Raw genomic sequence first — 24011 nt, forward strand, 5'->3', positions numbered from 1 at the left:
TGGCCTTCGGTTCAGAGGGTCCCGGGTTCGATTCCCGGCCGGGTCGGGGATTTTAACCTTAATTGGTTAATTCCACTGGCACGGGGGCTGGGTGTATGTGTTGTCTTCATCCTCATCACGACGCGCAAGTCGCCTACGGGAGTCAAATAGAAAGACCTGCACCTGGCGAGCCGAACCCATCCTGGGATATCCCGGCACTAAAAGCCATACGACATTTAATTTAATTTTACCACAAAGGGAAATGGAAAAAGCTGTATTCTTTTATCAGGAATCAAAAACGAAAAGGAATTCAAATTCCTACAATGGTGGGAGAAGGGGGTGAACACTATTTAACAGATACTGAGAAAGCAAACCTAGTTAGTAGGGAATTCAGAGATTCAGTAGATGATTGTCAGGAGTTGGAAACCGAAACAGAAGATAGAGAGGGAGAGACACAGAGGGAAACAAGAAGGTTCTCATTCACAAATGAAGATATTTTCAGAGAATACAACTGCTTCAGCAAGGAAAAGCAGCAGGAAGTGATCAAATTACTGGGGAGGTGTTAAAGACAATGGGGTGGTACATAGTGCCTTATTTAACAATTTTCTTTGACTATGTCATAAATAATGGTGTAATACCAAAGGAATGGAAGGAATCTATAATAATACCAATTTATAAAGGAAAGGGCGATAAAAGGAAACCAGAGAACCACAGACCAATCAGCCTGACCAGTATAGTTTGTAAAATACTGGAGAGTTTAATATCAAAGTACATCAGAGGAATATGTGATGATAAAAATTGGTTCATGAGGAGCCAGTATGGATTTAGAAAGAAATTTTCTTGTAAAGCACAACTGTCAGGATTTCAGCAGGACATATCAAATCAATTGGATTCAGGAGGCCAGTCAGACTGCACAGCCATAGATCTTTCCAAAGACTTTGATAGAATGGAACATGGAATATTATTAAAGAAACTGGAGGGAATGATTGGACGTAAGGGTTACACGTTGGATAAAAACATTTCTAAATTCAAGGGTTCAGAAATTCAAAGTAGGAAATAATGTATCGCAGGAAGAGAAAGTTTGTAAGGGAATTGCACAGGGTAGTATAATTGGTCCGTTACTCTTCTTAATATACGCAAATGATTTAGAGAATAATATAACATCAAAAATAAGATTGTATGCAGATGACATAATTGTTTATAGGGAAATAAATAACATTGAGGATTGTTCAGAATTACAAAGGGACCTTGAGAGTATCCAACAATGGGTTGAAGAAAATAATATGAAGGTTAATGGAGGCAAATCAACTGTTACAACATTTACAAACCGGAGTTTTAAAACTGAATTTGAATATACTTTGGATGAGGTAGTTATCCCAAAAGATAGCAAGTGCAAATACTTAGGTGTGAGATTTGAAAGTAATTTGCACTGGAAGGGTCATGTGGATGACATTGTTGGGAAAGCATACAGATCATTACATGTCATAATGAGGTTAATTAAAGGATGCAACAAAGAATTAAAAGAAAAAAGTTACTTAAGTATGGTTCGTCCATTATTGGAATATGCAAACAGTGTTTGGGATCCTCACCAAGAATACCTAATAAAAGAAATAGATGGTGTGCAGAGGAAAGCAGCAAGATTTGTAACAGGGGATTTCAGGAGAAAGAGTAGTGTATCAGAAATGTTAAAGGAACTTGGCTGGAAAACTTTAAGTAAGAGAAGGGAGAAAACTAGACTTATAGGATTATATAGAGCCTATACAGGAGAAGAAGCATGGGGAGATATCTGTGAGAGGCTTCAGTTGGAAAATAATTATATTGGCAGGACTGACCACAAATAAAAAATTAGAAGGAATTTTAGCAGAAGCGATTGGGGTAAATTTTCATTCATTGGGAAGGGCGTGAAGGAGTGGAACAGTTTACCAGGGGTAGTGTTTGATCCTTTTCCAAAATCTATAAAGATATTCAAGAAGAGAATAAACAGGAACAGAGAAAATAAATGAAATATTAGAGGGCATTTGACCAGTGCAGGTTAATGTAAATAAAAAATGTGTGTGAATAAATTAATTCCATCCCCTGGTCTAAGGAGTTTGGACAGCCAAAGTAGGGGACTGCCTGTAGGGGTGAAGTACAGTGGGGTCTTCGAGGGCTCTGGGACCGCTACGGTAACTGTGAAGGGCCTTCAGGAACCCTGAAAAGTGGTGGCAAAAGGGGCTCTGGTTAAGACGCAACAGGTCATTATGCTACTTAGGTTCCAGAATGGGTAAAAAAAAAAAAATAATAATAAGTAAATAAATGCAATGTAAATTTTAATATCTTATACCAGTTGTATAGTATCATTTGAAGTAATTCCACATACTGTATATCAGTTGACTATATTTGTAAGTAGTACAGGAGATAGTATAAGTAGAATTTTGTAAACAATATAAATTTATTAAGGATGAGCTGTGTGTTTAATAGAAAAAAAATTGTTAGCGTAAATTGTATAATATTGTATTATAGGAAAATTTTCTTCTTGTTAATTTAATATTTAGTGCTTGACAATAATGTATTTTAGTGTACCATTTGCCACTGAGGTAGACACCTCATTTGCAAATAAAGAGATTTTGATTTGATTTTGAGGAGAAGAAACATCAATATAATGGATTTTCAGTATCTAATTTAAACTCCAAGTCGACCTAAAAACCTACCTTTTGTTGTAGTAGAAGTGCTCTTCTTCATTCTTGGTTGGAAAAGCATCTCGTTGCTTTGTTCAATCTGGACTGCTTCATAATTGCCTGGAGAACTGGTAAGAGCAGACTTAATAACTTCTGCTGTCCCATCCACAGGGTTCACAAGCTTCTCAAATATATCCAGCACTTTACCCTTGATTGTTTCTGAAAACAGAAGAAAAGACTACTGTACTGTTAATAATTCAGACACTCAAAAGAGTATCATCATCATCATCATCATCATCATCATCATCATCATCATCATCATCATCATCATCATCATCATCGTAATAACAATAATCTTCTTCCTGGCCTTTTCCCAATTACCTTGGGTTGGCACGTTGTATACCAGCTGTATGCGTAAGTTTTTGCCGATTTTTGTGGTAAAGAAAACACTGCATTTTCAAAGGAAATTCATATTTTGTTTATTCAAAATACTGGCCATTGGCTTCTACACACTTCGTCTATCTTTCAGGTAAGTTATGAATACCATGCCAGAGAAACTGCTCGTCTTTTGGGGCAGACCATTTGTCGAGCCATTTTCCAACTTCCTTGAAATTGCTGAAGTGCATGCCCTATTGATGCAAAGAGGTGATAGTCAGATGGCGCCAGGTTGGGGCAGTATGGCGGGTGCGGAAGGATGTCCCATCCAAGCGATTTCAAGGTGTCTTTCACTGGTTTTGCTGTGTGAGACCCTACACTGTCGTGTAATAAAATAATTTTGCCATATCTTCTGGCCCATTTTGGTCATCTTTCGATCAATGCGCGATTTAAATTAATAATTTGTTGGTGATAGCATTGTGCATTAACAGTTTTGCCGGGCTTCAAGAGTTCATAATACACAATACTGCTCTGGTCCCACCAGACACAAAGCATGGTCTTTTTGCCGAAGCAATTTGGCCTTGGTGTTGAAGGACCATTCTAATCGTTGGAGCGAGTTCACCATATGTTTCTAGCAGCAAACGATGACTTTCCACAGCCTTTTTCTTTTGATTAAATAAAAGAAGCAATGCGTGCCGCAAATGTTCTTTTTCAGGCACAAACGTTGACATGATCATTGAACGATACAACACAGACGCTAGTCTTTGGCGGACTCAACTTGTGTGTGTTGGTAGGTTAATGTCAGATGAACAAACTGACGTAAGTGTCAAATTCATACGCTATGTCCTGTTCGCTGGTGCCATCTGTTAGTGAAACTGGAAAAGACTTATGCATACACCTGGTAGATTTAGCCTAGTTTTACAGCCAGATGCCCTTCCTGATTTAGAGAGATTTATTCACTGTTGCATGTCTCTGTGGTGGTTTGTAGTGTGACGTGTTGTATGTAAATAAAGATGTGTACTGTGTTACGAGCTCAACTTCGCCTACCTTATGGCTGCTTCTCCGTCTTGATTTAGTGCACACTATATTGCGCTGCTCTATGAACCTTCTGCTTGCTATGCTGTCTCACCACTGCTTCATCTGCTACTCCGCCACGCGCAATCTCCGTGACGTCACCTGTTCTAGTGTGTTCTCGAGCTCGCTTCGCTCCGTGTATATATACTCGCCGCTTTCTCCTGTCCGGCGATCAGGTGTGACTTGGTGTTGTAATCGGCAGTGGGAGCTCAAACCCTGCACCGGCTGGTCCGAGTGCATTTGGACTTTACCTGGTTCTCCGTTACGTGTTGGGTGAGCAGACTTTTACTGTAATTATTTACCATTCATTTTTATTTCGCCCTCTCATTCATCATATGGGCTAGAATAACGCTTCGATATTGAACTATCGTCCCTTCAGGACACAGCGAAGTTTCACGGTGCCAAATTATTGACTTTGACTTTATGATGGAAATATGAAGGAGGAAGCGTGCTGGGCTTCAAGTTTTGAACAGTTGTACTGGAACCTTTTCTATCGTTTGGAGTAGATATCGTACCCTGGTCAATCCCCTTTCCCTGCTTGAACCTCTTTCCCGATTTTCCTTCTTTTCGTCTACCTTTCGTACCTCTAGTTACATATTAATAAATTTGTAGCTTGGTGCTCTGCTAAAAATTTTTACACTTCATCTGGCGTGTGCCTTTCGATTACTCTGGTGTCTACTTGCTTTAAAAAGAAAAAAGGTGTGCCTTAGTTTTAGGGGGATAGCCTGTTCTTTTATCACGTGCCTTGTGAGCACTGGAAAAATTCCTTTTAACTAATGTTAATTTTCTTGTTCCTGTTTACATAATTCCTTGCTACTTTTGTGGCATTCGCGTGAACATTGGTATAAAATTTTATTCTGGTTTATTCTGTTGAAAATTTGTACAATTTCCCATTTTAATGGTGTATCAAATGGTCGAAGTTCTCATCCTTATAGTGTAAACAATTGTTATTTCTTGGAGTTGTTTTAATATATGTGTTCATTTTTTTGAAACCTGTGCTTGTGGGAGTTTTCTTGGGTGTTCTCTTTCTCCTTCCCCCCCCCCCCCTTTTTCCACGTGTCCCTTCCGCGATAGTTCCTCTGGGGAAAGGCCCCATAATTGAAATCACCACTTGATTTGGGACGTGATCACTGCCATCTGGTTATTCTAGACACGACATTTAAATATTGGTGTTACCTCACTTTACGCCCTTCCCTGCGCATTGCTCTGCTGAGTCCTCTTCCCCCCCCCCGCACCGGCAAGTATTTCTTGAGTCCCTTTGCCTACTTTACGTTGAACTTGGTCGGTTTATGCTTAGTGATTGCTGCAAGCACTTGAAAGTACATATCTGTTTAAATGTGTCAACGCTCACCGTAACAAAATGGTAGCAGAGTACTTCCTATTTTGACTGCTTCATTCCTTTGTGTGCTTTCATTCATGGCTTGTTTTTCCGACAATTTCCCTTTAGGGGATGACTCTTCCGTACTATCTTCTCCGCTAACACCAAATTTATCATTACCTAACCCTCCTGTACCGAATCTAATTTCTTTTTCGTCTACCCCATCTTCTCCATCCCTATATCCGTCTTCCTCGACTCATACACCTCATTTGCAATCCGATGATACTAAACCTTCCGTTTTACTACATCACATGGCCCCGTCGCCCCCTCCTTATTCTCAACCCCCAGTACCTACTACCCCCTCTGTTGATAATGCACTTAATGTACAAATCATTACGCAATCGTTATTACAAGTTCCCCAATTATCCGCAACAGATCCCCGAAATCTTACCATTTGGCTGTTTTCAGTTCGTAAGTTCTTAAATATAAAAGTTGCCTCCTTTCCCCAATTAATTGGTCTCTTATCCACCAAAACTACGGGTTTTTTCTCCACCTTTTGGTTGGATAATATGTCGAATTTTTCAAATTGGTATGAATTGAGACATGCGATACACAATTATTTCTTGCCCCTAGAAGTCCGTTACAAACTAAGTACAGAGTTCATCAGACGCCACCAGCTACCCAATGAACCTGCGCACGACTATTTGGACTCTATCATCACTTACAGTGACGTTTTGAATGTTTCATATAATACTTCCGAACTGATATCTATTATTCAGTTTTATGCCGCTCCATCATTCCGCATGCTTTTTAATGTTCTTACCCCCCCCCCCCCCCCCCCCGTTTCCCTTTTTCAACTCTACAATCTTGCTCAACAACATATGATACATTCTCTAGGGGATCGTTCCTACTATGCTTCCGTCTCTCCCCCACCGATCCCTGCTCCTCCTTTACATTCTGCTTTGTCTGCCGTACCTACCCTTAGTGGCCGTCCTCCTATAACCTGTTATCGTTGTAAATTACCGGGCCATATTGCCCGTCAATGTACTAATTTGCCTTCGGGAAACGCCTTCCACCCGCGTCCTAAGGCAGTAGGCGTTCACATAGCGAAAATCTGCCTCATTCCTCCCAGTTTACCTCCGTATCCCCATCTTCCCAATCCCTTCATAATTCTATTTCTCTCTCACCCCCGAGTTGTCATGTTATGCTTACAACTGAGACAAACACAAACACCCAGTTCCCAAGCTAGAGAAATTACCCAGAGGCAGTTAAAATTCACGGCTCGGTGGGCATCAAACCCAGGACCATCTGACATGGGGAACCCCCTTCCCCCCCAAGTGTAACAACTCAATTTCCCAGAAACTTTGCTCAGCGAAAGAGAGGTCGAAACAAGCAAACACATGTTTCGCCTTATCTGTAGACACTCGACCGTTTCCGAGATAATGACGGTCAAAGTTTCTGACATGCTTTATGTGCCTATTAGCATGTAGCAAGTTCAACCGACGCGGTGGTGCAGTGGCTTGGGCTGCGGCTTCACACTTTTGTGCCCCGTGTAAAAATTCTGATGATTTTTTGTTTGTTTGTTTGTTTTGTTTGTTTCATTTATTTACTTTTGTCCATGGACAATTACTATACAAATGTATAGTATGTATTTCAAAATATTTTTGTTCTTATTTGTCTATGTTCTTTCTGGTAAATGAATTTTAAAACATCAATAAATGAATGAAACAACGTATTTGAAATTGTTTTTTGGAAAAGAAAAAAAAAGGATCTGTTATGTGTGGTTTGTCGCAAACTTATTGTCAACACGCGAAACGTACAGTAATACTAACAAAGTTTCTTTCCCGAGTAACATTCCCACCCAGAAATATAACTGTTTCAAACCTGCCTCCGCGCGATGTTCGTGGTGTGTGAAATTTCTGTTTCGAATGTGTCTACGATCGGTATCATCCAAGGGAATGCACCGTATCTCCCTGAAGCATTAATATAAGACTGAATTTACAAAACATTGTAATCCCTGAAAAATAACACATATATATAGGCTATACCCTATATATAATAAATGCATAACACTTTCTGTGAAACCCAATTGTAATTTTACAATCACCATAAGGCCCTTGTATTCACTAACTTGATAAGAAACATTTGTTTAGTAATCATCAATGGACATAAGTAGAAAAATGAAACCAAAAAAACCCGACCAATTAAATGGGATTTGAACACGGGGTGCAACAGTGTGAAGCTGCGGTGATAGCCGCTGCACCACCGCGAAAGTTGAACTTCTTACACAAAAAGAATGGGAAACCTCAAGGAACGTTTTCTTAACTTTTTTTTTACAGTATGTTTTACATCACACCGACGCAGATAGGTCTTATGGTGACGATGGGATGGGAAAGGCCTAGGAGTGGGAAGGAAGCGGCCATAACCTTAATTAAGGTACAGCCCCAGCATTCATCTGGAGTGAAAATGGGAAACCATCTTCAGGGTTCCTGACAGTGGGGTTTGAATCCACTATCTCCCGGATGCAAGCTCACAGCTGCGCGTCCCTATCCACACAGCCAACTTGCCTGGTCGTCATTTTCTCGGAAACGGTCGAGCGTCTACAGATAAGCCGAAAAATTTGTTCGCTTATTTCGACCCCTCTTTCACTGAGCGAAGTTTCTGGGAAATCGGGTTGTTACAAGTGGCGGGTTCCCCTCACGAATCCAATTGGCCTTATAGATGTCGAATTTATATTACAAGTATCAGTTAGGGTCTAACCTTCTTTCTCAATGGGACTGCTGCCAAAGCCTTCATATTTGCCCTTAGTGCTCCCAGTTGAACCAAGGCCTCCAAGATGCATCTTGGTTCTATCCTTATCTCCTCCACCTTCCTCTTCTAGACGAAGCAATCCGGGGTCGAAGAGGACCTCGAGTAAGTCCTAGAAATACAAACAGATAGTAAATAGAATTGAAGGTTACTAACCTGCAATTCACAAACATTAAAGGAAGAATTCATCATCTGTATAAATAAAATACAGTAATAATTTAGTCGTACTCATCAAATTTTGGCCTCATACTTCAATAAGAATCAATCCAAAAGTTATCCAGGAGCTGATGTAGCATTGTTAAAATCTGATTTAAGACTAAGAAAGAAGAGGAAGAACGTGGAAAAATATTGCAGATATAATGTCAGGAAACTAAAACAAGACAGAATCAAGGAAAACTATCAAACACTGGTAAAACAGAATGTCGCAGAAATACCCAATGGTACAATAAATGAGAAATGGATGGGCCTTAAACACTCTATCATAGAAGCTGCAAATCAGGTAATAGGGAAAACAAAGAAACAAACACGAGAACCATGGGTTACAGATTATGTGCTTGAACTTATAGAGGAAAGGAGGAAATTTAAAAACTCAAAGAGTGAAGAAGGAATCAGAAACTATAAAAGACTCCGAAACCTAGTCAACAGAGAAGCAGAGAAGGCAAAGGAAGAATATATAATGAGACAATGCAAAGAAATACAAGAAAGAATAGAGAAAGGAAACACGGAAACTGCTTATGAATTAAGAAACAATTTAGAACAATCACTGGCCGTAGTAACAGCATATTAGGTGAAAATGGGAAACTGTTGTCTGAAAGCAGAGAAGTGGGAGAAAGATGGAAGCGTTACATAGAAACATTATATGAAGATCCTACTGACATAAATGACCTTGAAAATGAAGACAACATAACAAGTGATCAACTGGGACCCTCTTTAACAAAAGAGGAATATCTTAAGGCTGTGAAAGAATTGAAACCTAATAAAGCGCCAGGATGCAATGAAATAACTGGAGAAATGATACAGAGACTGGATGATGAAACACACGGCTATATTTTAAAACTGATTACGGAAATATATGAAACTGGAGAAATTCCAGAACATTTTAAAAAGTTCATAATCCCTATACCAAAGAAACCTGGAACTCTAAAATGTGAAGAACATCGCACCTTGAGTCTATTGGCGCACATGTCAAAAATATTGACAAGAATAATACATAACTGAATAAGCAATAAAACTGAACCACATTTGGCTGAAGATCAGTTTGGATGTAGACGAAATAGAGGCACACGAGAAGCTATTCTAACGTTACGACAGGTTATAGACAAAATGCTAGACGTTAGAAAACCTTTATTTATTGCATTCCTGGATTTAGAAAAATCTTTTGATAATGTGAACTGGAATATGTTAATGAAGATTATGACTAGTGTTGGACTAGATTCTAGAGATAGACAAATAGTATATGAACTCTATAACAACCAAAGAGGCATCATAAACATAAATGGTGAAGTATGGGAGGCTTATATAAAGAAAGGAGTACGACAGGGATATAATTTGTCACCAGTGCTGTTCAACCTGTATACTGAGAAAGGCATTGAGGAATGTAAAGATGATATGGAAGGGATAAAGATAAATGGAGTAGAAATCAAAATGATAAGATTTGCTGATGACATAGTTGTCATAGACGAGAATGAAGAGAAACTACAAAGTGCATTAATAAGAATGAATAAGATATTGAGAGATAAATATAACATGAAAATTAATACAAAAAAGACCGAAATTATGGTATGCAACCACCAGCACATTGCAGTCGACATCAGAATTAATGATATACAACTAAGGCAAGTAAATGTCTTTACCTACTTAGGAAGAAAAATCACTCCAGATGGCAAAAGTTCAGTCGACATAAAGAGCACAATTTCCCAAGCAAAGATGGCTTTTTACAAGAAAAGGATACTACTTACATCAAGGAATTTAAATGTGGAGACCAAGAAGAGATTTATTAAGTGCTTTGTCTGGAGTGTGGCCTTGTATGGTTCAGAAACGTGGACTATTAGTGCAGGTGATAAGAAACGTCAGGAAGCATTTGAGATGTGGTGGTGTAGGAGGAGGAGGATGGAAAAGATCTCATGGACAGCAAAACTCATCAATGAAGAAGTTCTTAGATGAATAGGTGAAAAAAAAGATCCTTTTTAGCAACAATAAGAAAGAGAAGAGACCAATTAATTGGCCATCTTTGTAGGCACAATGGTTTCATAGTTAATGTCATGGAAGGAATTATTCAAGGTAAAAGAGGAAGACCTAGACTGCAATATTCAAGACAGATCAGAGATGACATAGGAACAGGCTCATATATGGAAATGAAGAGATTAGCAGATTACAGAGAAGAGTGGAGAAGACGAATTGCTGCCAACCAATCTTAGGATTGAGAATTGAGAAGAAGAACAAGCAGTAAAGGAAATCAAAGAGGAATTTGGAAAGGGAATCACAATCCAGGCAGAGCAAATCAAAACTCTGAGATTTGCTGATGATATTGTTATTTTACCAGAGACTGCAGGATTTCTGGAGAAATTGCTGAATGGTATGGGCACAGTCTTACAGAAGTACAAGATGAAAATAAACAAGTCCAAAACAAAAGTAATGGAGTGAAGTCGAATGAAGTCAACTGATGCAAGAAATATTAGATTAGAAAATGAAGTATTGAAGGAAGTAGATGAATATTGTTACTTGTGTAGTAAAAAAAAAAAAAAATAAAATAAAAAAAAAAATAAATAAATAAATAAATAAATAAATAAATAAATAAATAAATAAATAAATAAATAAATAAATAAATCAATCAATCAATCAATCACCTGCATTTAGGGCTGTCACCCAGGTGGCAGATTACCCAAGGAAGGCTTTTCCTAAGAAAATAAATTTTACTTTGAACACTGATATAGGAATTAGAAAGATATTTTTGAAGACTTTCATCTGGAGCGTGGCACTGTATTGAAGTGAAACATGGATGATAACTAGCTCAGACAGAAAGAGAACAGAAGCTTTCAAATGTGGAGTTACAGAAGAATGCTGAAAGTGAAATAGATAGATGGAATCATGAATGAAGAGATACTGAATCAAATTGGCAAGACATCAATTTGGCTAAATTTTACAAGAAGAAGAGATAGAATAACTATGAGACACATCTTAAGATTCCCAGGACTTGTTCAGTTGGTTTTTGAGGGAAGTATAAGCGCTAAGAATGGTAGGAGTAACCAAGGTATGAATATGGAAAGCAGATTAGAGCAAATGTAGGATGTAGTAGTTACATTGAAATTAAAAGATTAGTACAGGATAGGCTGGCATGGAGAGCTGCATCAAACCAGTCTATGGACTGATGACTCAAAACAACAACACTTCACTCTTATTTCAAACTATAGTTCATTCCATGTTAAGAGAGCAGTACTGTTCTTCTGGACCTACAAGGAATCAACACCCCCTCTTAGACACTCATAATTCCTCGTAATTAATTAATTAATTAATACTTTATTAACGGTAATACCATTTTACATAACAGTAGAGAAGAATAAACGAAACAAAACATACTAAAAAGAAAGTTCATTGGAGTATAAGTACAAAAATATGTACAGATATATACACAGGTTACATTACAAGTAATCACAGGAAAGTAATAGTCAAATTTGGAGATTATGTAAGTGATTTCTCAATTTTGACAATGAGCAGTTAAATATATCAATATCTAGTTTGTTTAGAGATCTTGACATGTGTTCAATTGGCCCACTGAATGCGTAGTTAGTTCTATGCCAATTTGTAGACAATGAATTCTTGAACCTTGTGCGTCTGTCTGGTACATGTATGTTAATTTTTGCAAGGAGTTGTGGACAATTCACCAAGGAATGAAGCAATTTAAAAATGAAGAGTGTATCCAATAATTCACGGCGTTGTGACAGGCTATACATATTTAAGGACTGTTGTAAGGATGTATGATCTACATTATCATATGAGAATCCTGCTCTAAATGAATATAAACGAAGAAATTTATGTTGTACTGAATCTAATCTATGGATAGAGGTCTGATGAGAAGGGTTCCAAACAGGTGTACAGTATTCTAGTATAGGGCGTACCATAGACACATACAGAAATCGATAGGTAGCTAAGTTTGAAAATTCTCTAGAGTATCTAGTAATGCAACCCAATCTTTGAAATGTTTTCTTACAAATATTTTCAATATGTTCATTAAACGACAGGTTATAACTGAATAAAACACCAAGGTCATTAACTTGTGAAACAGGAGTTAGAATGTTGTTATTACTAAATTTGTACTGAAGTGATATTTTCTTCTTGTTTTTAAAAAAACAATATTATTTTACATTTCTCATGATTAAGTTTCAACCCATTTTGAATGAAAATCTTTTCCAGATGATGTAAATCTTCTTGAAGTTTTAAACAATCAAGTGGACAATTCATTTGCATAAAAATGTTTGCATCATCAGCAAACAAAAGCAATTCAGAATTCTTAAGTATATCTTTTATGTCATTTATGTAGAGAGTAAAAAGTAAGGGCACAAGGTGAGACCCTTGAGGAACTCCAATGGTAACAATAATAGGTGCTGAAAAATGATTCCTTATTTTAACAATCTGCAGGTGATTTTAAGATACGATTCAAACCATGAGAGGAGAGGTGCATTATTTCCGTAGCCTGTTAGTTTTTGCAGCAAGATATCGTGGTCGACAGTGTCAAAAGCTTTTGAGAAGTCTGTATAAATGCAGTCCACTTGGGAGTGGTTCTCTATTGCATCCAAGAGGAACTGATAGAATAAAAGAAGATTGTTACAGGTTGACCGTCCTGAAAAGAATCCATGTTGCTCATCAATGATGATGTTTCTAAAGAGAGGTGTGATTTTGTCAAGAATTATTGAGTCAAAAATTTTGGAAATATGAGAAGAAATTATAACTGGTCTATATTGTTTTATGTCAGTTTTATCACCATTTTTGAGAACTGGACTAACAAATCCTTTCTTCCATTCCACTGGAGAAACGCCTTGGTTTAATGATAAGTTGAACAGATAAAAGAGTGCTTCACATATATAAATGAGCAGTACTTGAGCAGGTACGTTGAAACACCATCAGGTCCGACAGTTTTCTTTGATTCCAGAGATACCAGTCTGTTGTAAATTTCTGCCTTACTAATGTTTATAACTGATAGATTGACAGAGAAAGGATAATCATATGACATACTACTACTATTCTGACAAGAAGAATAAATGGATGAAAAGACTGACAATATTTTCTCCAGTATCGGCTCTAACTTCATTAAGATGCATTGTTGAAGGAATATTATTACATGACCTTTTAGAACTTAGATATTGCCAGAATTTCTGTGGACTGGAAGTAATACTTCGTTCACAGTTGGACACATACATTGTATAGCAAGATTTAGATTCAGACTTGCATTCATTTCTTAATTTCGAGAAATGCTGATAATCACTATTGAGACCTGATATTTTGTATCGCTTGTGTGCTTTCTTCTTTTCAATAATCAGGGACTTCAATTTATGATTAAACCACTTTGGGAATTTGGGAGTCTTAAAATTCCATATAGGGATGTAAAGTTCCATGCCATAATGTAGTACTGAATAGAAGATTTCTACTGCTTTATCAATTGATACATTTTGAAACATCTCCTCCCAGCTAAACTGTGACAGATAATAATTTAGTCCATTATAGTCACCATTTAAAAAGTCAAAATAAAAACTATCAGCAGGCAAGGAATTGTATAACTCATTTATAGGTAAAGAAATCTCTAATGCTGGGTGGTGTCTATCGAGGGGGACAATGCTTTCATTACTAGATTTTACTTCAATGGAACTGGAGTTACTGAAAACCAAATCAAGAAAGTGATTTAGAAAATTTGGGATAGCATTAAACTGATTTAAACAGAGATAAGAAAAAGTATCTATAACTAAACTGGACTGCATAGTGTGGTTACCTACCGACATAAGGCCAGAAGATTTTTCTTCATTTACTATCCAATTAAGATGTGGTAGATTGTAGTCACCAACAATGAGCAATAAATGGTTGTCAAGATTTGACATAATTTTTTCAACAGCACTGCAATGTTCGAAATATTTTTGGACAGGAGACTTGGGAGGAATGTATACAGCCCCAATGATTAATTTTGTGGTGTTAAAAGTCAGGGACACAAACAACTGTTCAACTGTGTTAATGCACGGTATCAGAGTAGGTTTAAACCTCTTGTTAATAAAGATCATTACCCCCCCCCCTCCCCCTATGGGATGCCTTCGTACTCGTTAAAGAAGACCTATCACATCTGAAAATTGAATACGTTTCGAGTCCGAGTTCCACATCACTAATTTCATCTTTTAAGTTTGTTTTGGTTAATACCATGAAGTCATAGTCAGCTAAACATGAAGAAATTTTAAGTTCAGTTAGTTTGCTTCGAAGCCCATTTACATTTTGATAGTATCCTCTAAAGTGTTCAACTAACCTTGGTGCTTTCTTAGTATCTTGGATGTCATTTTCCACAATAGGCCTACTAGTAGATATTTTTGTTTCTACAGGTTCATTGATTTTAGTGATCTGATAAGAATCTAACCTAGTCTGTGTACCTTGCACATTAACACTATTCCCCAATACAGTTTTAAAAGAACCTAACCAATATAGACTACCATGAGTTTTAAAAGAACCTAACCTATTGATTAACAAATATTATAATGTACTTTATATTGTATTATGAAAGAAAGAAAACGGATGAGGCATGTTTTTGCCCGTGAGTTTTTAAAAGAATTATTTAACATTCTTTATTTAATAAATACATTTGCAGGGAGGAAGCACGGTGGCAGGAACAGCCATCGCTTTGTTGCCTTCTTCCATTTTCCTTCTGAGTTGCTCTGGTACATGCATAGCGTAATCCATTACGCTATGAATCACCGGCAGGTTATCACTGTTGAAGAGAAGTCGTCTTATTTAGTGTGTTTCCTAACATTCTTGTACTGTACAGCAGTTGTTGCTGAAGACTTTGATTCTGTGGTGTGCAACGATACATCACGGCATGATTTGTACTGATACAGAAATTCGCTATGATGTTTATTAGTGCTTGGTTTTGTTATTTAGCTTTCTTAAGCGCTTTTTATTTTTGCCACATTGTTACCACTTTTTCACAAGCACATTTAATTGATACCATTCTTTTCGTGGGGTGATATGATGGCACAGTAGAACTCTGTGTTGCCTGGGCAAATTTATTAAATGCAATTAACTGCAGCCCCCACCCCGAGCCTATAAACTTTATCTGTTGTCTATTTTCTCCCAATTTGCCTTGAACTTCAATATTGAGGTTCTTATGTGCGGTACTTTATCTATGTTGCTGTAAAAATATAAATAATCCCTCCCCCTTCCCTATAACCCCTGTACCCTAGATTTCAAACAAGTAATTTGAAGCTCACTTTCTTCCTTCTTTTATTTTGAACTTAAGTATTGAGTTCCAGCAACATACCGTATTTACGCAAATAATACCTGCATATTTTGTTAAGCAAATTGAGGCACGAATTGGGGTGCGGATTTTATTTGAGTCAATGTTGGCATTTTTTTTTTCTTCAAAATCAGCCTTCCTAAAGTTACAGTGCGGGGATTATTCGGTGGCGGGGTTTATTCGCGTAAATACGGTATATGCCATGGTTTTCCCGTGATGCTCTTGAGCAGAGCCATTTGATATAGCAACCTTGTTGTCATAAGAGCAATACTGCTTTCTTAACGTGGAATGAGCTATACCTGTTGTACCCATTGTTGAGGCTACAATTACTTCATATGTGTATGATTACAATTTTATCAACCTCTGATGTTGTTCCTGAGATTGTGAGGCAGCTTGTCACAGTGTACTTGCTTCCTGGCTCTCAGCAGTCCTTTGCATTTCCATGTAGTCCGACTCGTTGGCTGAACGGTCAGCGTACTGGCTTTCGGTTCAGAGGGTCCCGGGTTCGATTCCCAGCCGGGCTGGGGATTTTAACCTTAATTGGTTAATTCCAATGGCTTGGGGGCTGGGTGTGTGTGGCGTATTCAACATTAGAAATCATCCTAGGTAGGGCCCTGCACCAGGCCTCTCCGGAGGCCACACGCCATTATTATTATTTCCATGTAGTATACAAACTAAGAATCAGGATAATATTAAAAATGAACAGACAAATGTCCAAAGCTTGTAAAAATGTGATCTCTATAGCAGCCCTCCGCAGAGCTAGTCTCTTGACTTAAATTTTCACACAATCACAACTGATATTTCCCTTATTTTTCACTGTATCACAAAAAAGTTTGTACATTATATTCTAAACAAATTTTGCAATAAGCTATTTTCCTGTAAAACCAACCATAAGGAGATACATAAAATTTTAAGTTATAGACCCCTACAAAGTGACAAACACGAAACAAAACTTATGCACAGTGAACAAAATAATAGATCAATAGAATTCATATTCCAAACTGTTAAGATAATTGAATAGTGATGGCCTCATGAAAAACCTGGTTGATTTATTGGTCGAAGATGGGAATCTGGCCACTGATCTTGAGGAGGTTTTTATGTCAGTAATTGTGGTTCCCTTTGGTTGGATAGAGATGATTTCTATGTTTCTTACCACACTGCGGCAAAACACTGGCAACCAGGAATGAGTTAGCTGGAAAATTTATAATGTCCAATAATGGACCAACTATATTAGTATTAGGATCACTTTAGTCAGCCCATCGGTCAGGTCTCTTTGAAGGGATTGTTCGGGCTTTGTGGTCCTCCCAGTACTTCTTCAGACATTCCGATCTTCATGCCCTTTCCTCGGTTGAAAATGTGCGTGTTGTTGGTCTGCTTCACATAAGGGTAAAGCGGAGGTTTGTATTCTCGATTTCATTGGCTAATGAACAGTGTCCATGATGCTGTCGTGCATCTGAACTTTCTCTTCATGAGTGATGAAGCACAGTTTCATTTGAGTGGATATGTCAATTCACAGAACAAATGTCATTACAAGATGTGAAGCTTGAATCACAGCTCAAGCAAATCACTTTCAACATCTGTAAATACTGGTCAGTTCAGTTTTATTAATTTATTTATCCTGAGTATGTATATAGCAGGTGAGCTCATTTTAATTTAGTTTCTACAGGCATTATCATGCCACACCATCAAGACTATTACGTCCGCTTACCATTGTGGCCACTGCAATCACTGTCTCCACTTCGCTGCGCTCCTTTTTCTCAGTACTCTGCTATGAAAACTTAAATTATACTCCCTGTAGATGAAGAAGAATTGGTACTGACAAGGGGAGAACCCTTTTATATCAAGACAGCAGTGTATGAAGATGTGGCAATTGTCCCTGACTCTTCATCTTTTCATATTTGTTCCCTTCTTTTTTCCTGTTCCTCCCTCTTTCAAAGCTGCATGCCATTGTGTTCATTCTAAACTAAGGGAGTTACTCTCATGTCAAATTTCAAGTCTGTAACATGGTGAGAAGTATGCTAATGATTTCAAACAGATACACAAATTTCCCTTTTATAATACAAACTGCTGTGTTGAGTTGTTATTTTGGGCTGATACTAGAAGAGGAACTTGGTTCCTCCCACGATGTGTCAATTTGTTCTCTTACCTGAGCATACTGACGGACAGTTTCGTATCGCGTCGTACCAAGGAGTGGATCTGGAGGGCCGTGAAATGTATTTGATTCTTTAATAGTATCGTCGTTTCTCCGTAAGTGGGCACGGAAATTCACATGACCATTGTGGACCAGGTGGAGCATTATTTTCAAAACCTTAAACAAGAAATAAAACAGAGAGGTTGAACAAATTCTAGATATACAGGGCTCGCCACTTATTATGATCACTTTGGGAATAATCTGATAATATTTATCAAATGATACTGACCAAAAATATCAAATTTACAGCATTAACATACTCTCGTATTTAAATTTCTTTATGTTTTACACTAACCTTCACTGCATTGCAACACCATGAATTATGTTTTTATGTTGTAAAAGAAAAGAAAGAGAATACCATTCCCTATAACTGGACATCCAGAGAAGAGTGCCATAACTACCAAAACAGTACAGTAGAGAACTTGGTAAAGAAATCTGTAAAAATAAAACTTTCAATGTAGTCCAGAGAGTGGAAATGAGAGGGCCCGGATTCTTATGTATTCCTTTACATGCAGACAACTCAAAACGAAAAATGTTGACAAATGGTGGTTCTGCCAGTGCATCGTTTTACACATTTTTACATTTTTGTACATATCTAGGTAATTCATAATCTTCATCATGTCCCACTCCAGTCGCCTGGGTGTGGTTAACAAGCCTCCTCCACTCCTTTCTGTCCTTCCACTTTTCCTGCTCCATTACTTCCGTCACATCCAATCCAGCTTCTCTAGTGTCCTTCCAAATCTGATCCATCCACATTCTTCTTGGTCTTCCAACTGGTCTCTTTCCCATAACTTCTCTTTCCAATTCCCTTCTTGCTACCCGTTCCTTTCCCATTCTTCTTACATGTCCGAACCATCTCAGTCTTGCTTTCTGTATGTTCTGTACTAACGGTTCTATATTCAGCTCTTCTCTGATTTTAATATTTTGAATTCTATCTCTTCTTGTCTTTTTAACTGATGTTCTTAAAATTTTCATTTCTACTGCTTGGATCTTACTGTCTTGTCTCTTATTAGTTACCAGCGTTTCTAGTCCGTATATTACAACTGGTATGAAATACTGTTTATATAATGTTAATTTAGTTCTCTTGGGTACTTTGTCATCCCATAAAAGCTTCTGACTTGATAAAATGTTGTACCTTTACTTAGTCTGTTATTAACTTCAGGGTTGATTTCATTACTTCCATTAATAATGCTACCGAGATATGTAAACTGTTCTACATTCTCTAACTGTTCTCCATCTATGTTCTATTGTCTTCTCTTTTTCTCTTTTCCACAGTGCATGACTACAGTTTTCTTTTTACTAATTACCATTCCAAACTCCTTCAGATTTTCATTTCAAATATCCAGTCTCCTTTGTACTTCCTTTTCTCCCTTTCCCCAAATCACCACATCTTCTGCAAATACCAGAGCATTCACTTCATCACTACTGATATTCTGTTTTACACGTTTCATGATTTCATCCATCAGTATAATAAACAATAATGGCGACAGTTCACTTCCCTGCTTGAGACCTTTCTTTGTATAAAATGTTTCAGAGTCACCACTCCCCACTTGTACACTGCTTTTACTCTCATGATACAACATTTTTATCTTGTTAATTAATGATTTTGGTACATTCCTTTTCAGTAGGCATTCCCATACATGTTTTCTCTTAACTGTATCATAAGCTTTTTCCAAATCCAAAAATACGAAGATGATTTCCTTGTTCCTTTCCAGATGTTTTTCTATTTTCCCACTGTAAATATCAAGTCTATTGTTGATCTATTTGGTCTAAAGTCATATTGTTCTTCCTCTGAGTTTCTATTATATCTCTCAGTCTTTTGTCTATAACTTTCTCCATTATTTTTAGCCCATGTGATACTACGGTCATATCCCTATAATTTTCACAGTTCTTCTTAATTCCTTTTTTGAACAATGGTACAATGCTTCCTTGTTGCCAGTCTTCAGGTATCCTTTCATCCTTCCATATGGCATTGAGGGCCCGGTATAGCCACTGTAGTTTAATGCTTCTTTTTTTTTTTTTTTTGCTATGGGCTTTACGTCGCACCGACACAGATAGGTCTTATGGCGACGATGGGATAGGAAAGGCCTAGGAGTTGGAAGGAAGCGGCCGTGGCCTTAATTAAGGTACAGCCCCAGCATTTGCCTGGTGTGAAAATGGGAAACCACGGAAAACCATTTTCAGGGCTGCTGATAGTGGGATTCGAACCTACTATCTCCCGGATGCAAGCTCACAGCCGCGCGCCTCTACACGCACGGCCAACTCGCCCGGTAGTTTAATGCTTCCTGCTGCCTTAATCATATCAGCATTTAATTCACCTTTTCCACTTGCTTTACACTTGGTCATTGCTTTCACTGCCCTTTTAAGTTCCCACCATGTTATCGGGTTCTCTTCTTTTTCTACATCTATTATTTCCATTTTCTTATCTCCTTCTTCCTCAGAGCAGTCATCCTCATTATAAAGTTTTTCAGAATACTTTGCCATCACCTTCTGAAGACCTTTTTTGTCATGTACTATGGATCCATCTTCTCTCTCTAATGCCTTGATTTTTTCTTGATCTTTTCTTTTCGATTTTATTACACTGTATAATAGTTTCTGATTTCCTCAACTATCTTGCTCAATTTTATTGGTAAACTCTCCCCAACATTTCTCCTTTTCTTTCTTGATACTCCTCTTTACTTGTAGTTTCAATCTTTTGTATTCCATACGTAACCTTTCTATCTTATTCTCATCCCTCTGATACATTTTTTGCTTTTCCTTATCCATTTCTTTCTTCACCTTGTTCCTTTCTTTTATTTCTTTTTTTTCTCTGACCACCACCGTGTTTCCTTTCCCTTAACCTTTGCTTTTGTTTTCCTGCATACCTCAGTTGCTGCTTCCACAAATGTCTGTCTTAAATTGTCCCGTTCGTTTTCTCCACTTCGTATTTCCGTGTTAGGCAACTTCCTTTTTATCCAATCTTGGAATGCCGTTCTTTTATCCTCCTCCTCCAATTCTGAAATCCTGATCTTTGGTTTCTTCAGTACAATTTTAGGGATTTTTACTTGTTTTAATTCCACAATTAATAATCTATGATCACCTTCCATACTTTCACTGGGGGTTATCTTCATATTCATGACGTGTCTTCCCAATTCTCGGTCTGTTATTACAAAATTGATGAGTGTTATCTAAGTAATTATTCAAAAACATTACATAAATATTGCATCAGTCCGTTTAATTTTCAGACTATAGAAAACTAATTGGCAAATTTCTTCTCATATAGAATATATTTCAATTGCTAAAGTTGGCTTTAAATTTCCTTTAAAATTGGAATTCCTAACCCTCCTTATGTGAAAAACAGTATGTCCAAGTGCCTCAACTGCATACAACAGCATATCTAATGTAGATGGATTTTCGTATTGAAAAGAAGGGCAGTATAAGACTTCTTTGTTTGTAAAGCGGTCTTTCTTAGCCTACAAGGGAAGTTTACTGAAACAAGTTAAGGGCAAAACATCACAATGGAAAACATGGAGAAGTACTTGGTGACACACTGCGCATCATGATAAAAATTACCATACTAATAGTGCTATTTAACAGGATTTTAAAGTCAGATTCTATAGTAACTTTATTTAGTAACATTTATTTGTTTCATTTTCAGGCATGAAGGCAGCAGGAAATTACTCTGTGATTTACAGTACATAACATTATTTTTAAACATCTGATGTATTTTGATTATGCCTTTAATTTGATTATTCAATACTGTCAAAAATTAGAAAGCCGTAGGCTATATAAATGATCTAATGAAACAACGATGACTATGTCATAAAATATGGAGGCATTTAAAATGACTTTATTGTCTCATATCATAACCATAAGTCCTAATTAAAGGAATATACAAATATTTTTGTAAATTTAGAGCATTAATACTATTATATATTTAATGAATATTACATATTTAATTACATATTTTGCACTTTGGTATGACATAAAAATCTACAACTCTACGTAGTATAACACCCAGATGTGCTACGGTGTGTTGATGCATGTGTCAGTGCTAAGGGACACCATTTTGAACATTTAATGTAGGAAACCATAATAACATCACCCAACTGATTACAATAGTGTGGAACGAGAAGAAAGGCCAGAAAATTGGAAGAAGTGTGTAACAGTACCCATCTTTACAAAAGAAGACAGAAGAAAATGTCAGAACTACTGTGGTATAACCCTGATGTGTCACTGTGCCAAGATATATGAAAAAGTACTGGAAAAATGAATAAGGAAGGCAGTGGAAAAAGAATTCAGAGAAGAACAGTATGGCTTTAGAAAGGAAGGTCAACTATTGACCTCATATTCATAGTGAGGCAGCTACAAGAATGGCACTAAGAGTATGGGGAAGATTTAGTGATGGCCTTCACGTACATAGAGAAGGCATATGGCAGTGTCCGTAGAAACAAAATCTATGTATGATGGAAGCAAAAGCTGTGTTAAAGTCAGAACCAAAAGAACTCGATGGTTTAAGTCAACAAATGGTGTAAAGCAAGGAAGTGCCCTCTCACCTCTACTATTTATAGTGGTGATGGATGATGTAATACAGAAGGTAGCACAGAGCACTGGAGAGAGAAGAATGAAAGCGGTGCTGTTCGTAGATGATCTACTAATATGGGGAAACAGCGAGAGTGAAGTACAGGAGGAAGTTGTGTCATGTTATGAAATGAAGTTCTCAGCCCAAAAGAGTGAAGTGCTGGTAACGACATGAAACAAGAACCGAGCATATAAGGCATGGCATTACGAGGGCAACAGTTGAAAAGAGCTGAAAGCTTTAAATACCTGGGAAGTGTAATTGAAGAAAATGGAGGAAACAGGATGGAAATCAATGAAAGAGGAAGGTGTGCAAATGGATTCTTTAAGAATGTGGGAGGACTGATATGGAACAGGAATGTACCACAGCGATGTAGAGGAATTATCTACACGACTTATTTTGTGCCAATTTTGACATATGGATCAGAAACCTGGGTGATGAAGGTGAGGGATAAAAGTAGAATACAAGCAGTGGAAATGAAGTTTCAAAGATGTTGAGTAGGTTTAATAAGAATCGACAGAGTAAGAAATGAGAGAGTTCAGGAAATGGTAAATGAGGAACCCCTTCAGAAAAAGATAGAAAAATCAAGGCAGCAGTCGTATGGACATGTTAAGAGAATGGGAGAAGAGAGAATACCAAGGAAGATGTTAGAAATGGAGTTGAAGGGAAGGAGACCTAGAGGAAGACCGAGGGACAGACGGCTGAAAGGTGTAAAGAAGAGCATCGAGGCAAGAGGAGAGAACTGGATGACAGTGACAGAAGAGAAGTGGTGTATGGACAGAAAACTGGTGAGGCTTATGTTCCAAGCAGACCCAGCCTGTGGTTGGAAACTGCTCCAGATGATGATGATGATGATGACAATAATTACAATACTGAATTGCTCGCAAGCAATGTCGTATATCTTTAGAAGGATTTGCAAAATTACAGTAAATTGAGTGTTACAAGCCATGAAGACCTAGGTAAGTCAAATATGCTGAGGTTCAATGATCATTCACAAGGGAACTGTCTGGTCTAGATCAAACCGACTGCAATTAAACTTTGGTGGATAATCAATTATGACCTCATAAACTTTACAGTAATACAATAATATTCATGTACTTTAAAATAGTGGATGCAGTTTTAAACACAAAGTTGTGTATCGAAGACAATAAACATGGTATGATGATAAATTAAGCCATCAGAACGTTGTCGTATGTCGTTATGTAGGCTATCCACAGCATGACAAAGTGAGAGGTTCTGAACAGGACTCTGACAATTTCCTTAATTGTGCTATAGCTTCTTCTCTACACTGACAGCAGGTGACCTACATGCAGTCAGGAGAAGTGGGGTGCGAGCAATATGCCACTGCCCAATCCGACAAAAGATCACCTAGTGGTGGTGCTGAGAACTACTCATTTAAAGATAAACATTTCATTGTTCCATATTGAAAAGTATCACAGTAAAATTGAAATAATAAATATGGTGGTTCAACCTATTCAATACAAGTAAATAAGAGATGTAGAGATTACATTCTTATTTAATTAAAAGTGGAAATGTACCGGTTTCGACCCCAGTCTGGGTCATCATCAGCC

The 24011-nt window shown here is 37.5% G+C and overlaps 1 protein-coding gene across 3 annotated transcripts in view; it reads right to left on the bottom strand.

Moving 5' to 3' along the window:
• LOC136876058 (AP-4 complex accessory subunit tepsin) overlaps positions 1–24011 on the bottom strand; it is a 119521-nt gene that overhangs the window by 49312 nt on the left and 46198 nt on the right. For all 3 annotated transcript variants that reach the window (XM_067149692.2, XM_067149690.2, XM_067149691.2), the window contains exons 4-6: positions 17838–17999; positions 8164–8323; positions 2670–2855 (exon numbers count right to left, since the gene is read on the bottom strand). In XM_067149692.2, coding sequence (XP_067005793.1) covers positions 2670–2855; positions 8164–8323; positions 17838–17999 — 508 coding nt within the window. The remainder of the gene's footprint in view (positions 1–2669; positions 2856–8163; positions 8324–17837; positions 18000–24011) is intronic.

This window comes from Anabrus simplex, chromosome 6 (genome assembly GCF_040414725.1).
Source record: "Anabrus simplex isolate iqAnaSimp1 chromosome 6, ASM4041472v1, whole genome shotgun sequence".
Taxonomy (NCBI): domain Eukaryota; kingdom Metazoa; phylum Arthropoda; class Insecta; order Orthoptera; family Tettigoniidae; genus Anabrus; species Anabrus simplex.